The following is a 17,484-nucleotide window of genomic DNA, read 5'->3' on the forward strand; positions in this document are numbered from 1 at the left end:
ATCTTATTAAAACATATAAGATCAAGAGGGAACTGGAAAGACTGTGAAGCTTAAAGTGAATGCTGTCAAGATGGGGAATTGGAGTTGGGATCACAATCAGATTCGCCATTAAATTATGAAGTGGTCCAGCAGCCTTAAAGGGCCAAATGGCCACCTGCTGCTCCAGAGTCATATTTTCCTGTGTCCTATGTGACAGAATGAACTCAGCCTGAGGAAGTGTAAGAGTTATCCACCTTTGATATGAGAAAAACAAATGAGAATATTTCCTTCCTGATGAGACACTGGAAGAGGGAGCATAGATGGTCAGCTACATGAATCAACTAAAGTCAGTGAATCAGTGCTGGAGTAGCAGACTTTAATTCAAGGCAATTGGAATTGAAAAGTGAGACTGTGATACCTCAGTTACATAAAGACTTGTTTAGACCCATATTGAGGAACTACCCTCAGGTCTAGGCTGAGCACCTCTCAAAGGTAAATTGGCCTTGGAAGGAATCATAGCAGATTCATCAGAAAAACTTCCACCTCAGAGACCTTACCGATGAGAATAATTCTCACAAACATGGCTTCTGTCCTTTCAGTTTGGAAAGTTGTCAGACAATTTCAACAAGGTGTTTGAAATGGATGGATTTGACAAGGTAGATAGAGAGAACCGATATCCTCTGGCAGGGAGAATGCAGAGCATTAAAATTCCATCAGGAGTTATATCAGAAAGTGCTTCTTTATCCAAAGGGGTGTGAAAATCCAGAGTTCTGTCCTGAAGAGTTGTGAAGATTTGATATTATTGAAAATAAGTTTTGTTTCTGTGAAGATTATTAGAGGATGTAGATTGGAGATGCAGGTCCAGCATGATCATGTGAGTGATGAAACAAACTCAGTGGGACTTCCCGTTGTTCCTCTGAACAGTCTTGCAGATGTCTGAACCAATTTGTTTCCATTTCCCATATGAGTGCATGTGTGCCAGAGTCATTGCTAAGACAACCGATGGCTGACCAATACTGGAAACCGAACCCAGACAGACCGTTCCAACTGACAATCTGCATGGTATTGGAATGTAGGCCTCAGGGTTTCTGTTTTACTGTAATATGGTCATTGTCCTGATGGTGTCTTTAAACAAACCTAATTTCTGTCCGTACAGACTGTAAGCTCCCACAGTGAGAAAATTTCAGCAGAAGAGATAAAATGCAAAATAATGGCAGAAGGAGCTCAAAAGGAACTGGATGAGGCCATGCCAGCACTGCAGGAGGCAATGAAGGTATGATCCATTACTTACACACACAGCCTCCCTCATCTTTTTCACTCCCTGTTGTGGAATGTCCCATCGGGTTATAGGTGTCAGCTTGGCTTCGCTAGTGGAACTCTCACCCCTGGGGTGAAAGGTTGCTTGTTCAATTACCCACGTCTGGAGTTTGAGCGGAGGGAGTGCTGCATCAGCAGGAATTTGCTGCCCCTTTGCATGGAGGAGGTGAAGGAGAGATCCCGATCTGCTCATTCAGTTATTTCATTTCTGCCGCACTGTCACCTGGTAATCAAGGCTGTTGAGCAGAAACCTGTCTGTGATACATGCGGAGGAATCATGTGGATGCAGACTGTGCACAAAACCATTGGCTGGGGGACAAGCAGGTGAGAATAGGTTTGTTCCACTTCGAATGGTTTGGTGAACAAACTGCAAGCGAAGCATCAAAATATTCCAACTAGATTTTCAGTGCTGCTTCTGCTAAGGAGGAGAATATCCCATTAGATTGTGGCCAGTCCCTGAAAGAGCCATCCATTTAATCCCGTTCTCCTACTTTTTCCGAAGCCTCTGCAGAGTTCTCCCTTTCAGTGTTTATCCATTCCCTTTTAAAGTTACTGTTGGATTTGCTTCCACTGCCCTTTCATTCCAAATGTTCCAGATCACAACAATTTGTAAGACAAAACATTCTCAGCTTCCCCATACTGTCAGGTTATCTTTAATCTGTGTCCCTCTAGTTACCAACCCTCCTTCCACTGGAAATAGTTTCTCCTGATTCAACCTATCAAAACCCCACATGACTTTAAATGCCTCAATTCAATTTTCTCTCACCTCTGCTCTAAGGAGAATAATCCGAGTTTCTCTACGCTCTCCATATTCATTGATGCCATTCTAGAAATCTCCCCCAATCCTCTCCACAGCCTTGACCTCCTTCCTAAACTCAGGTACCCAGGTTTGAAATCAGTACCTCCAGCTAGGAGCAGTCCCAGTGTTTTACCAGTAAATGTAGACTGAGTCCATTTCTTTTGTGGTTTGTCACAATTAATCGAGGCGTGACTACCACCCAGCCCACACAAGCTGTGGACAGCACAGTTTGCTAGTGTTGAGTCAGCAATGCTGGCAGCATTGAAGTAATGTACTGTCTTAATCTTTACCATTCCAGGCCCTGGAGTCCTTGAATAAGAAGGACATGACAGAAATCAAATCGTACGGCCGCCCGCCTGTCCTCGTTGAGACAGTAATGCAGGCTGTCATGATCCTCCGAGGCTCAGAACCGACATGGGCTGAGGCCAAGAAGCAGCTGGGTAAGAGGCCCGTTCTGATGCTGGACATGGGCTGCGAAAGGGTTGCGCAGCTGGATGGATTAATCCGAGGTGTCATATGCTTTCTTTCACAAATCTAGTCAGCAACACAAAACTAAGGGGAGCTAGTTTAAGAATAAGTAATCACCCTTTTAAGACAGCGATAAGGAGAAGGCTTTTCTCTGAGAGGATTGTTAGAAGTGTGGAATTTTCTGCCCCAGAAGGTGATGAAGGTGGTGTCTTTATGTTTATTCAAGCCTGAGATACGTGGGAGTTTTATAAATGAGGAAGTCAAGGGGGTGTGCCAAGCATGAATGAGAAGCTGAGACTACAATCCGATTAACCATGATCATATTACATGGTGGAGCCTGGTCGAAGGACCAAATGGTCTACTCCTGCTCCCGAGTCCTATGTTCCGAGATTGTGAAAATAAACAAGTTCACAATTTTCTTGCTTATCAGTCGAAACGCCAACCTGGTAATGTTCCTTTCAACGCCGGTCAGATCACGACATGTAGCCCCCTGAGTGCCCTCTCCTGATGCCCTTATTCAGTGAGGTATATCAAAAGACCAAAAGACGGTAAAAATCAGGAACAGGAATAGGCTGTTCAGCCTTTCAGGCCTGCTCCCCCATTCAATAGGATCACGGCTGATCTAACATTCCTCACATCCACTTTCCTGCCCTTTACCCGTAACCTTTGATTGTCCGACTAATGAACAATCTCTCGGTCTCAGTCTTCAATATACACAAGGACTCTGGCCCCCACAGCTCTCTGTGGCAAGGGGTTCCAAAGGCTCTCAGCCCCCAGAGAAGAAACTCCTTCTGATCTCAGTGATAAATGTATTCTGAGACTGTGCCCCCTGGTCCTAGACCTTCCCATGAGGGAACCATCCTCTCAGCATTGACCCTAAGAATCTGATATGTTTCAATGAGATCATGCCCCATTCGTCGAATCCCAGGGAGTAGAGTCCAAACCGGTTTCACTTTTACTCATGAGACAATCTCTCCGATCCGGGATCATCCCGGGTAACCTTCTGGGAACTGCCTCCAATGAAATCATATCTTTCCTTAAATAAGGAAACCGGAACTGTTCACAGTACTCCTGGTGTGATCTCCCCAGCACCTTGTACAATTACAGTAAGACTTCCCTACTCTTTCATGTCGAAATGTGTGGCGCTGGAAAAGCACCGCAGATCAGTCCGCATCCGAGGAGCAGGAGAGTCAATGTTTCGGGCATAAACTCTTCAGCAGGAATGTCAGGCTTCTGCATGAAATGTTGACTCTCCTGCTGCTTGGATGCTGCCTGACCTGCGGTGCTTTTCCAGCGCCACACTTTTCAACTCTGAACTCTAGCGTCTGCAGTCCTCCCTTTCTCCTTCCCTTCTCTTATGCTCCAACCCACTTGAAATAAGAGGCAGCATACTGTGACCCTTCCTGATTACCTGAGGCCCTTGTGTGCTAGCTTTCTGTGTTCGTACACATGTCCCCCCAAGACCCTTCGTGTTGCAGTTTTCTGCAGTTTCTCTCCATTGAATAATACTCTTTGCTTTTGTCTTTGTTTCCAAGATGAACAGCCATACATTTGCCCACATTATACTCCATTTGCCAATATTTTACTCACTTACTTAACTGTCAATACATCACTGTAAATTATTTGTATCTCTCTCACATCCCTATGTTTGCGTTGTCTGTCCATTTGGATATAGTACATACATTTCCTGCTCTGAATCATTAATATATATTGGAAGCAGTTATGGTCTCAGCACTGACCCCTGTCAGGAACCCCTTGGTCACAGGTCACCAACCTGAAAAGAACCCCTTCTCCCTAATTGCTATCTCCTGCTTGGGAGCCAATTCTCTATCTATGCCAATACCATGGGCTCATATCTTATGACTTAATCTTTTGTGAGGTACCTTGTCAAAATAGAATCTCTACAGTGTGGACGCAGGCCATTAAGCCTATCAGAAGAGCATCCCACCCAGATCCACCACCCCCCCTACCCTAAACCTGTATATCCCATGACTAATCCACTATATGGGGCAATTTAGCATGGCCAAACCACTTAACCTGCACATCTTTGTGGGAGGAAACTGGATCACCTGGAGAAAACCCAAACAACATAGGGACAATGTGCAAACTCCATTCAGAGAGTTGCCTGAGGGGGGAATCGAACCTGGGTCCCTGGCGCTGTGAAGTAGCATTGCTGACATAATTTTCTTTTCAAGAAATCACACTGACTGTGCTGAACCTATTCCCTCATAAACATGAGCCTGATTCCTGTTCGTTTTTGATGTGATGAGAGATGTTCAGCTAGGTCTTGATCAGGTGAAACTTGTGTCTTTCAGGTGAGGGCACCTTCATTAAGCAGCTCATTAATTTCGACAAAGACAATATTTCTGACAAGGTGCTGAAGAAAATTGGGACATACTGTGCACAACCAGACTTCCAGCCAGAAATTGTCGGTCGTGTATCTGTGGCAGCAAAATCCCTCTGTATGTGGGTCCTGGCCATGGAGGTAGGGATTGTTTCGATTATCCCCCCCCCCCCCACTGCTCTCCACCTTTCACCTTCTTTCTCTCCCGTTAGTAAGCTTTTCATTTCCTTTACTTGCCTTTTGCTTTGTCCCTTGCTGTATATTTTTCTCTGTCAGGTTCTCAGTAATTAACTCCCAGCTTCTCTTTTAGAAATGTGCTTTCTCATTGTCCTCCAACCCCTTGACCAAATTGCTAAGGAGTCATCAACCCAGATGCATAAAATAAAATGCATTTTACACAAGATATCCCTGGATGTCCCTCTTTCTGATGTCTGTGAGGATATGATGGGTTTGAGAATAAGGGAGACGATGGCATTGGTGATAAGGGGAGGCAAAGGTCTAGTGGCATTATCACTGGACCATCAATCCAGAGACGCAGCTAATGTCCGTGGGGCACAGCTTCAAATCCTGCCATAGCAGATGGTGGAAGTTGAATCCAAAAACAAAAATCTGGAATTAAGTGTCTGATGATGACTATGAATCCATTGTTGATTATCAGGAAAAACCCATCTGGGTCACTAATGTCCTTTAGGGTCGGAAACTGCCATCCTTACCTGGTCTGGCCTATATGTGACTCCAGACCCACAGCAAAGGGGTTGACTTGTAACTGCCCTCTGGGCAATTAGCGTTGGGCTATAAATACTGCCCTGACCAGTGACTTCCACATCCCATAATGAATTTTTAAAAATCATTTGACTAATAATCCAGCAGCCCAGGCTAGTGTTCCAGTGGAATTTACATTCATTGATAAATCTGGAATTAAACACTTGTCTCAGTGGTGGTGACCAAGGAGCTATCAATTCTAATTCTAATTCTAACCATAAAAACCCATCTGATTCACTTGTGTCCTCTCAGGAAGGAAATCTGTCTTCATTACCTAGTCTGTTATACATGTGACTGCAGACCCACAATAATGTGATTGATTCTTAACTGGACTCCGAAATAGCCCAGCTCCCAGCTTGGTTTAGGAACAATTAAGGATGGCCCAATACTGCTGGCCCTGCCAGCAATGCCCATGTCCCATGGAAAAATAAAGAAAATAAAATCCTTGGTTCCATCAGTAGAAATATTAAGCTCTGTCATTGGGACTCTAAGTCTAGGCCACAATGCAAGTGAGAAATTGGCTATAAAAGTTCTTTAAAAGTAGTTTCCATGTGTTTCTTGCTGGGAGCACAGTGAATTATTTGACTAACTTGCTGTTTCTCTCTGTATTTGCCCACAGCTGTATGGCAGATTGTATCGTGTGGTAGAACCCAAGCGAATTCGGCTCAGGGATGCTATGGCACAGCTTGCAGAGAAACAGGCATTGCTCGCTGACGCACAGGCGAAGTTAAGAGAGGTGTGTGCTGTTTACTCACAATGTCCTGCTACACTGTTACTATTAATCTTCCACCTCCCTTTTTTAGATCGCTGTAAGGAATTTAAAACAAAAAACTCTCGAGATCCTCATCCCTAAGCCAGCTTTGGGCCACTCATGTTGCAGTTTGCTTCCCTGAATTTTTTATCATCTTTCTCATCAAACTATGAATATTAAGTCAAGGGATTGCATTAAAATGGCATTGTGCCCACATGTCAATAACATCACTCATAGAATCAACAAGCTTTGAGAGAGCTTCCTTATTCCTGCTCCACATTCCCCAGAGCTTTTCAAGAATTCAAGAACAGCACCCGAGAACTCTATGGGAAGCTAGGGAAGTGATTGCTTAGGCCCCTTGCTAAGATATTTGTATCATCGATAGGCACAGGTGAGGTGCCAGAAGACTGGAGGCTAGCTAACATGGTGCCACTATTTAAGAAAGGTGGTAAGGAAAAGCTAGGAACCAGAGAATATTGAGCCTGACATCAGCGGTGGGCAAGTTGTTGGAGGGAATCCTGAGAGACAGGCTTTACATGTATTTAGAAAGGCAAGGATTGATTAGGGATAGTCAGCATGGCTTTGTGTATGGAAAATCATGTCTTATGAACTTGATTGAGATTTTTTGAGAAGCAACAAAGAAGATTGATGAGGGCAGAGTGGTGGACTTGATCTATATGGACTTCAGTAAGGCGTCCGACAAGGTTCCCCATGGGAGACTGGTTAGCAAGGTTAGATCTCATGGAATACAGGGAGAACTCGCCATTTGGATACAGAACTGGCTCAAAGGTAGAAGACAGAGGGTGGTGGTGGAGGGTTGTTTTTCAGACTGGAGGCCTGTGACCAGTGGAGTGCCACAAGAATCAGTGCTGGGTCCTCTACCTTTCCTCATTTACATAAATGATTTGGACGTGAGCGTAAGAGGTATGGTTAATAAGTTTGCCGATGACACCAAAATTGGAGGTGTAGTGGACAGCGAAGAGGGTTACCTCAGATTACAACAGGATCTTGATCAGATGGGCCAATGGGCTGAGAAGTGGCAGATGGAGTTCAATTTAGATAAATGTGAGGTGCTGCATTTTGGAAAGACAAATCAGGGCAGGACTTATACACTTAATGGTAAGGTCCTAGGGAGTGTTGCTGAACAAAGAGACCTTAGAGTGCAGGTTCATAGCTCCTTGAAAGTACAGTCGCAGGTAGATAGGATAGTGAAGAAGGCATTTGGTATGCTTTTCTTTATTGGTCAGAGCATTGAGTACAGGAGTTGGGAGGTCATGTTGCAGCTGTAGAGGACATTGGTTAGGCCACTTTTGGAATATTGCATGCAATTCTGGTCTCCTTCCTACAGGAAGGATGTTGTGAAACATGAAAGGGGTCAGAAAAGACTTACAAGGATGTTGCTGGGGTTGGAGGGTTTGAGCTATAGGGAGAGGCTGTGGCTGTTTTCCCTGGAGCATCGAAGGCTGAAAGTTGACCTTGCAGAGGTTTATAAACTCATGAGGGGCATGGATAGGATAAATAGATAAGGTCTTTTCTGAGATTTGAGAGGATTTGTAGCTCAAGTCGAAGTTCTGGATATAGGTTTGCTCGCTGAGCTGGAAGGTTCATTTCCAAACATTTCATCACGCTACTAGGGGATATCTTCAGTGGGCTCCAGACGAAGCACTGCTGATGACTCCTGCTTTCTATTTATATGTTTGAGTTTCTTTGGGTTGGTGATGTCATTTCCTGTGGCAATGTCATTTCCTGTTCTTTTTGTCAGGGGGTGGTAGATGGGGTCTAACTCGATGTGTTTGTTTATAGAGTTCCAGTTGGAATGCCATGCTTCTAGGAATTCTCATGCATGTCTCTGTTTGGCTTGTCCAAGGATGGATATATTGTCCTACTCAAAGTGGTGTCCTTCCTTACCTGCATGTGATGATACTAGTGAGAGAGGGTCATGTCATTTTGTGGCAAGTTGATGATCATGTCTCCTGGTGGCAGTTTTCTGCCTATTTATTCAATGTAGTGTTTGTTACAGTTCTTGCACAGTATTTTGTAAATGACATTAGTTTTGCTTGTTGTCTATATAGGGTTTTTCATGTTCATTAGCTGCTGTTTTAGTGTGTAGGTGGGTTTGTGGGCTACCATGATGCCAAGAGGTCTAAGTAGGGCTTATGCCTGAAACGTCGATTCTCCTGTTCCCTGGATGCTGCCTGACCTGCTGCGCTTTTCCAGCAACACATTTCCAGCTCTGATCTCCAGCATCTGCAGACCTCACTTTCTCCTCAAAGAGGTCTAAGTAGTCTGGCAGTCATTTCCGAGATGTCTTTGATGTAGGGGAGAGTGGCTAAGGTTTCTGGATGTGTTTTGTCTGCTTGTTTGGGTTTGTTGCTGAGAAATCGGTGGACTGTGTTCATTGGGTACCCATTCTTTTTGAATACACGGTACAGGTGATTTTCCTCTGCTCTGCATAGTTCCTCTGTGCTGCAGTATGTGTTGGCTTGTTGAAATAATGTTCTGATACAGCTTCGTTTGTGGGTGTTGGGATGATCGCTTCTGTAGTTCAATATTTGGCAGAAATGACTGCCAGACTACTCAGACCCATTGGCATCATGGTAGCCCACAAACCCACCTACACACTAAAACAGCAGCTAATGAACATGAAAAACCCTATATAGACAACAAGCAAAACTAATGTCATTTACAAAATACTGTGCAAGAACTGTAACAAACACTACATTGAATAAACAGGCAAAAAACGAGCCACCAGGATACATGATCATCAACTTGCCACAAAACGACATGACCCTCTCTCACTAGAATCCTCACATGCAGTAAAGAAGGACACCACTTCAACTGGGACAATACATCCATCCTCGGACAAGCCAAACAGAGACACGCATGAGAATTCCTAGAAGCATGGCATTCCAACTGGAACTCTATAAACAAACACATCGAATTAGACCCCATCTACCACCCCCTGACAAAAAGAACAGGAAATTACATCACCACAGGACATGACATCACCAACTCAAAGAATCCCAAACATATAAATAGAAAACAGGAGTCATCAACAGTGCTTTGGCCGGAGGGCCACAGAAGATGTTCCCTAGTAGGGTGACTAATAGTCTGGAAATGAGCCTTCCAGCTCAGCGAGCAAACCTACATCCAAGGTCTTTTCCCTGGGGTCGGGGAGTCCAGAACTAGAGGGGTATAGGTTTTTGGTGAGAGGGGAAAGATATGAAAGTGACCTAAGGGGCAACTTTTTCACCCAGAGGGGGTACGTGTATGGAATGAGCTGCCAGAGGAAGTGGTGGAGGCTGGTACAATTACAGCATTTAAGAAGCATTTGGATGGGTATGTGAATAGGAAGGGTTTGGAGGGATATGGCCCGGGTGCTTGCAGGTGGGACTAGACTAGGTTAGGATATCTGGTTGGCATGGATGGGTTGGACTGAATGGTCTGTTTCTGTGCTGTACATCTCTAAGACTGTGTAATTAATTCACTTTGACTCACAGGTTACTAGTAATTCTGCTTCCACTGCCATTACAAGCAACACATTCCAGATCATCATTTGTTGTGAACTAATTATTTTAAAGACGTTTTTCATGGGATATGGGCATCACCAGCATTGTTGCCCATCCCTAGTTTCTTGCCTTCTGGAACCACTGCTGTTTATTGGGTACAGGTACACCCACAGTGTTGTCAGAGAATTCTGGGATTTTGATCTGGGAGGAATGAAAGAGTGGTAAGTCAGGAAAGCATGTGGCTCAGAGGGGAATTTGCTGGTGGTGGTGCTCCCATGTATCTGCTGCCCTTGTCCCAGGCGATAGTGATACTGGTTGTGGAAGGTTTAAGGAGCCTTGGTGAGTTGCTACAGTGCATCTTATTAATGGTGCACACTGTTCCTACTGAGTGTTGGTGGTGGAGGGTGTGAATGTTTAAAGTGAAGCTGGGTGTCAATCATTTCCACCTCTTATTTTTTCGCCAGTTACCCTTCAATCTGTGTCCTTCTGGTTACTGACATTCCTGCTGTTGTTTCCCCGTATTCCCTCCATCAAAACCCTTTGTGATTTGAAATGCATCGATTAAATCTCCACTTAAGAACTCTGCTTCAAGGAGAACAACCCCAATCGCTTAGAATATTCTCCATGTTTCCAAATTGCTGACCTGATATGTTTTCAGTCTCTGCCTCAGTGATGCCATTGCATGGTGTTCTGGGGTTCTGCTGCAAATGAAGGCAGTGATATTGTCACGTGTCACACTCTGACGCTCGTGTGCCTTTGCAACTACTGGTCAAAGGACAATTGCAGGCAGAGGCCTACGGGCAGCACTGCAGTCAGTGAAAACTAAGGAGGCTTCAAGGTGACCTGATTGTGTCATTCACAATCACAGAGTATGCATTGTCAAACCTTCGCTGGGCAAATTCTGGGACCAGAGGATGCATGTTAAAGATTGTTTTGATTAAGTGACCAAACATTCCCGTCAAAAGGTGTGACAGAGCAGGGAATGTAGTTGCCAGAGAGGATTATTTGCAGTAATGTTATAAATTGGCTGAAGCCGTCTCTGTGAAGGGATTGAGTGATGGGTTGAGGGGCAGTGATTAATCTCTAATGAGGATGCAGGCTCATTAGTGGCCTTTCCCCATTGCTAATGTGTACTTTAGCTTGATGAGAACAGTGGGGAGCTGTGAGTGAGTTATAAGTGCATGATACTTTGTCTGACCATCCAAGCAGTCTCTGCCTGAGCATTTAACCCTATCTGCTTTCCTTTGTGTTTAGAAAGCAGATTTCCTACAAAAGCCATTGTCTCCAGAAATATTCAGCACTCATCCAAAAACTGTAAAGGGACAGGAATCAGCATTAGGGACCTTGCTATTTGCAGTATATATAAATAATGTGGACTCGAATGTAGGCGGATTGATCAGTAAGTTCATAGATGATCCAAAAATGAGTGTGGTGGTAACTAGCTTGGAGAACAGGGGGATCTAGGCGAGCTGCTCAGATATGCTGTGTGACAAGTGGAATTCAATCCAGATAAGTGTGAAGTGATGCTCTTGGGAAGGACAATCAAGGCAGTGTAATTCTGTAATTCCTGTTTGGGTGACAGGAAAGGCTGGTAGGTATAGCGAATGCTGGACGATTAAGTGGTGGAGGGTTGTGTTTGAGACTGGAGGCCTGTGACCAGTGGAGTGCCACAAGGATCGGTACTGGGTCCACTACTTTTCATCATTTATTTAAATGATTTGGATGTGAGCATAAGAGATACAGTTAGTGAGTTTGCCAATGACACTAAAATTGGAGGTGTAGTGGACAGCAAAGAGGGTTACCTCAGATTACAACAGGATCTGGACCAGATGGGTCAATGGGCTGAGAAGTGGCAGATGGAGTTTAATTTAGATAAATGTGAGGCGCTGCTTTTTGGGAAAACAAATCTTAGCAGGACTGATACATTTAATGATAAGGACCTAGAGAGCGTTGCTGAACAAGGAGACCTTGGAGTGCAGATTCATAGCTCCTTGAAAGTGGAGTCGCAGGTACACAGGATGCTGAAGAAGGCATTTGGTATGCTTTCCTTTATTGGTCAGAGTATTGAGTACAGGGGTCGGGAGGTCATGTTGCGGCTGTACTGGACATTGGTTCGGCCACTTTTGGAATATTGTGTGCAATTCTGGTCTCCTTCCTATCAGAAAGATGTTGTGAAACATGAAAGGGTTCAGAAAAGATTTACAAGGATGTTACTAGGGTTGGAGGATTTGAGCTATAGGGAGAGGTTGAATAGGCTAGGGCCGTTTTCCCTGGAGCGTCGGAGGCTGAGGGGTGACCTTATAGAGGTTTACAAAATAATTTGGGTCATGAATAGGGTAAATAGGCAAAGTCTTTTCCCTGGGGTGGGAGTGTCCAGAACTAGAGGGCATAGGTGAGAGGGGAAAGATATAAAAGAGACCTAAGGGACAACTTTTTCGTGCAAAGGGTGGTACGTGTATGGAATGAGCTGCCAGAGGAAGTGGTGTAGGCTGGTACAATTGCATCATTAAAAAGCATCTGGATGGGTATATGAATAGGAAGGGTTTGGAGGGATATGGGCTGGGTGCTGGCAGGTGGGACATGATTGGGTTGGGATATCTGGTCGACATGGATGGGTTGGACTGAAGGGTCTGTTCTGTGCTGTACATCTCTATGACTATGGAATACATGGCGTACAGTAGAACCGTGGAGAACATCAGAGGGATCTTATTGTGCATGTCCACAGTAACCTTATTGTGGTGGAATGGGTAGATAAACTGATTAAGAAGGTATTTGGGATCATTCCCTTTATTAGCCAAGAGTAGGGAGGAGATGCTGGAAGTGTATAAAATGTTGGTTAGGTCACAATTAAGTATTGTCTGCAGCACTGAAATCCACATTTTAGAAAGGATGTGATAGCACTGGGGAGGGTGCAGTGGATATTTACCAGCACGTTACCTGGATTGTCAAGTTTTAGTTCTGCAGAGAGATTGGATAGACTGGGGTTGGTTTTCTTGTATCAGAGGAGACTGAGGGGAGACATGATTGAGATGTATAAAATTATAAGAGGGATATACAGGAAGGAACTTTTCCCCTTGATAGAGCCACTAATGACCAGTGGGCATGGATTTAAGGGAAGGGGCAGGAGATTTAGGGAGGATGTTTGGAAAATGGCTTCCCTGAGAGGGTGGTGGGAATCTGGAAATCATTTCCCATAAGGCAGAAACTCTCATAACATGAAGAAGTATTTAGAAGTGCACTTGCATGCAAAGCTATGGGCCAAGTGCTGGAAAATGGGATTAAAGTAATTAGTGCTTGATTTTGGCTGGCATAGACTCGATACACTAAAGAGCTTTTCTCTATGCTAGAGAGAACTATGACTCTGTAAATAGCAGCAGCCAGAGCTTGAGATGGCAGTGGAAGAACTACTGTCCCACCAAATTTAAAAGGGAACTGGGAAGATGTGTGAGAGATACAGAGAAAAGAGGACTTTAGGACTGAGCGGATGTGTAGGAATTGTCTCTTCTGGTACTGCAGTTTCTTCAAATGTAGTACATTGTAAAATGTGCACACGCACAAGCCTTGGCTATGGTTGGTGCTAGGAGCCAGAGATATTTTTCAGTGCCCTTTTCCTTTTCCTATACCAGGTGGCTGAGAAGCTGGATACGCTGAAGAAACAATATGATGAAAAGCTGGCTCAAAAAGAAGAACTGCGGAAAAGATCAGAGGAGATGGAGATCAAAATGGATCGTGCAGATAAGCTGCTATCCGGTCTAGCCGCAGAGAAAGTACGCTGGGAACAGACAGTCAAGGTGAGGGTCACATGCAGCAACGGTCTCTCTCTCTCTCTCTTACAAACACACACACACATACATACATGTGCACATACACATACACAAACATATACACATGTAGGCACAAACACACACACACGCATCCACATATGTGCTTGTACACATGCACACATATACGAACACACATATTCAGACATGCACACACACACGCACTCTCATACACACATATATATGCACACATGTACATATATACATTCACATGTGCATACACACACATGCACACACTCATGCGCAAACACACATCCACACATGCACATACATGCACGCACACACATGCACACATACACACATGCGCGCACACACAAACGAACACATACACACACTCACGCATGCACACACACACACCCCTTGCTTTTATCGGGATTGAGCTAGGAGACACCCTCAAAGTGATATGTGGAGGTGAAGAAATTCTCTCCCTAAGGGCATTGTGGGTCTACCCACAGCATATAGACTACAGCAGTTGAAGAAGGAAGCTCACTACCACTTTCTCAAGGGTAACGGGAGACAGGCAAAAAAAAGAAAGGTAGCAAACAATAACAGGGTGACCATAGAGGTTGCTCTTGAAGGGCGTCTTGCAAGCTAGAAGAGAGAGAGAGAGAGACAGCAAAACAAAGATAATTAAGGGGGATGTTCCAGAGTGAGGGGCCAGGGTGAGTGATGGTGAGGTCGAGGCAGAGGGCACTGTGTAGAGTAGGAAAACTCAAGGACATCACATGACGTGTAGAGCTTCCCAAGTTAGAGAGCAAGACTACAGAGAAATCTGTAAAGAATGAAGATTTTCAAAGGTAGTGCGTTGAGGACCAGCTAAGGGGGGAATGCGATTGAATGCAGATAACAAGAGCTCAGGGAGAGTTTAGAATGCAGCTGAGACATAGAAAAGTCTAGCTAGCAGGGACTAGACTGAGAGTAAAAGATTAACCATTTATGACAAATTTTACTGTGACTTTATAAAGAATATAAAAACTCAGCCAGAACTGGTACAAAACTGAAAGGAGCAGAGAGCGTCTTAAATGATTCCTGGTAAACCACTGTGGCTCTGAGTAATAATATCAGGAGGGTCTGATGCTCCCAATTCTGGATCCGTGGTGCTGGAAGAGCACAGCAGTTCAGGCAGCATCCAAGGAGCTTCAAAATCGACGTTTCGGGCAAAAGCCCTTCATCAGGAATAAAGGCAGTGAGCCTGAAGCATGGAGAGATAAGCTAGGGGAGGGTGGGGGTGGGGAGAGAGTAGCATAGAGTACAATGGGTGAGTGGGGGAGGAGATGAAGGTGATAGGTCAGGGAGGAGAGGGTAGACTGGATAGGTGGAAAAGGAGCTAGGCAGGTCGGACAAGTCTGGACAAGTCATGGGGACAGTGCTGAGCTGGAAGTTTGAAACTAGGATGAGGTGGGGGAAGGGGAAATGAGGAAGCTGTTGAAGTCCACATTGATGCCCTGGGGTTGAAGTGTTCCAAGGCGGAAGATGAGGCGTTCTTCCTCCAGGCATCTGGTGGTGAGGGAGCGGCGGCGAAGGAGGCCCAGGACCTCCATGTCCTCGGCAGAGTGGGAGGGGGAGTTGAAATGTTGGGCCACGGGGCGGTGTGGTTGATTGGTGCGGGTGTCTCGGAGATGTTCCCTAAAGCGCTCTGCTAGGAGGTGCCCAGTCTCCCCAATGTAGAGGAGACCGCATCGGGAGCAACGGATATAATAAATGATATTAGTGGATGTGCAGGTAAAACTTTGATGGATGTGGAAGGCTCCTTTAAGGCCTTGGATGGAGGTGAGGGGGGAGGTGTGAGCACAGGTTTTACAGTTCCTGCGGTGGCAGGGGAAAGTGCCAGGATGGGACGGTGGGTCGTAGGGGGGCGTGGACCTGACCAGGTAGTCATGGAGGGAACGGTCTTTGCGGAAGGCGGAAAGGGGTGGGGAGGGAAATATATCCCTGGTGGTGGGGTCTGTTTGGAGGTGGCAGAAATGTCGGCGGATGATTTGGTTTATGCGAAGGTTTGTAGGGTGGAAGGTGAGCACCAGGGGCGTTCTGTCCTTGTTACGGTTGGAGGGGTGGGGTCTGAGGGCGGAGGTGCGGGATGTGGACGAGATGCGTTGGAGGGCATCTTTAACCACGTGGAAAGGGAAATTGCGGTCTCTAAAGAAGGAGGCCATCTGGTGTGTTCTATGGTGGAACTGGTCCTCCTGGGAGCAGATACGGCGGAGACGGAGGAATTGGGAATATGGGATGGCATTTTTGCAGGAGGTAGGGTGGGAAGAGGTGTAATCCAGGTAGCTGTGGGAGTCGGTGGGTTTGTAAAAAATGTCAGTGTCAAGTCGGTCATCACTAATGGAGATGGAGAGGTCCAGGAAGGGGAGGGAGGTGTCAGAGATGGTCCAGGTAAATTTAAGGTCAGGGTGGAAAGTGTTGGTGAAGTTGATGAACTGCACAACCTCCTCGCGGGAGCACGAGGTGGCGCCAATGCAGTCATCAATGTAGCGGAGGAAGAGGTGGGGAGTGGTGCCGGTGTAATTACGGAAGATCAACTGCTCTACGTAGCCAACAAAGAGACAGGCATAGCTGGGGCCCATACAGGTGCCCATGACTACCCCTTTGGTCTGGAGGAAGTGAGAGGATTCAAAGGAGAAATTGTTAAGGGTGAGGACCAGTGCGGCCAAACAAATGAGAGTGTCAGTGGAGGGGTACTGTTGGGGACGTCAGGAGAGGAAGAAACGGAGGGCTTGGAGGCCCTGGTCATGGCGGATGGAGGTGTAGAGGGATTGGATATCCATGGTGAAGATGAGGCGTTGGGGGCTGGGGAAACGGAAGTCTTGGAGGAGGTGGAGGGCGTGGGTGGTGTCTCGAATGTATGTGGGGAGTTTCTGGACTAGGGGGGATAGGACAGTGTCGAGGTAGGTGGAGATGAGATCAGTGGGGCAGGAGCATGCTGAGACAATGGGTCGGCCAGGGTGGTCAGGCTTGTGGATCTTGGGAAGGAGGTAGAACCGGGCAGTGCGGGGTTCCCGGACTATGAGGTTGGAAGCTGTGGGTGGGAGATCTCCTGAGGTGATGAGGTTCTGTCTGGTCTGGGAGATGATGGTTTGGTGATGGGGGGGGTGGGGTCATGGTCGAGGAGGCAGTAGGAAGAGGTGTCCTCGAGTTGGCGTTTGGCTTCAGCGGTGTAGAGGTCAGTGCGCCAGACTACCACTGCGCCCCCTTTGTCCGCTGGCTTGATGGTGAGGTCAGGATTGGAGTAGAGGGATTGGAGGGGTGCGCGTTGTGAGGGTGAGAGGTTAGAGTGGGGGAGGAGGGTAGACAGGTTGAGGCGGTTAATGTCCCGGCGGCAGTTGGAAATGAAGAGGTCGCGGGCAGGTAATAGGCCAGCGCGGGGTGTCCAGGTGGATGCAGTGTGTTGGAGGTGGGCGAAGGGGTCCTCGGAAGGTGGGCGGGAGTCCTGATTGTGAAAGTAAGCTCGGAGGCGGAGGCAGTGGAAGAATTGTTTGACGTCACGACGTGTATTAAATTCATTGATGCGTGGACGGAGGGGGACGAAGGGAGTCCTTTGCTGAGGACTGATCGTTCGTCCTCAGTGAGGGGGAGGTCTGGAGGGATGGTGAAAACTCGGCAGGGCTGGGAGCTGGGAGTAGGGGCGGAACCTGTAACTGGAGTGGGTGTGGTGGTGGGGGGAATGGGGGTGGAGTCATGAGCAGGGGTAGTGTTCCCCTCGGAGTTCTGGGGGGTGAGGATAGTGACAG

The 17,484-nt window shown here is 46.3% G+C and overlaps 1 protein-coding gene across 1 annotated transcript in view; it reads left to right on the plus strand.

Annotated features, from left to right (window-relative positions):
- dnah2 (dynein, axonemal, heavy chain 2) overlaps nucleotides 1–17,484 on the plus strand; it is a 380,569-nt gene that overhangs the window by 306,659 nt on the left and 56,426 nt on the right. The window contains exons 62-66 of the mRNA XM_087982834.1: nucleotides 1,136–1,252; nucleotides 2,394–2,535; nucleotides 4,879–5,048; nucleotides 6,289–6,405; nucleotides 13,556–13,720. Coding sequence (XP_087838960.1) covers nucleotides 1,136–1,252; nucleotides 2,394–2,535; nucleotides 4,879–5,048; nucleotides 6,289–6,405; nucleotides 13,556–13,720 — 711 coding nt within the window. The remainder of the gene's footprint in view (nucleotides 1–1,135; nucleotides 1,253–2,393; nucleotides 2,536–4,878; nucleotides 5,049–6,288; nucleotides 6,406–13,555; nucleotides 13,721–17,484) is intronic.

The sequence above is a fragment of the Chiloscyllium plagiosum genome, unplaced genomic scaffold, assembly GCF_037043375.1.
Source record: "Chiloscyllium plagiosum isolate Xiang-an unplaced genomic scaffold, Cpla_swu_hap1 HiC_scaffold_44, whole genome shotgun sequence".
Classification (NCBI taxonomy): Eukaryota; Metazoa; Chordata; class Chondrichthyes; order Orectolobiformes; family Hemiscylliidae; genus Chiloscyllium; species Chiloscyllium plagiosum.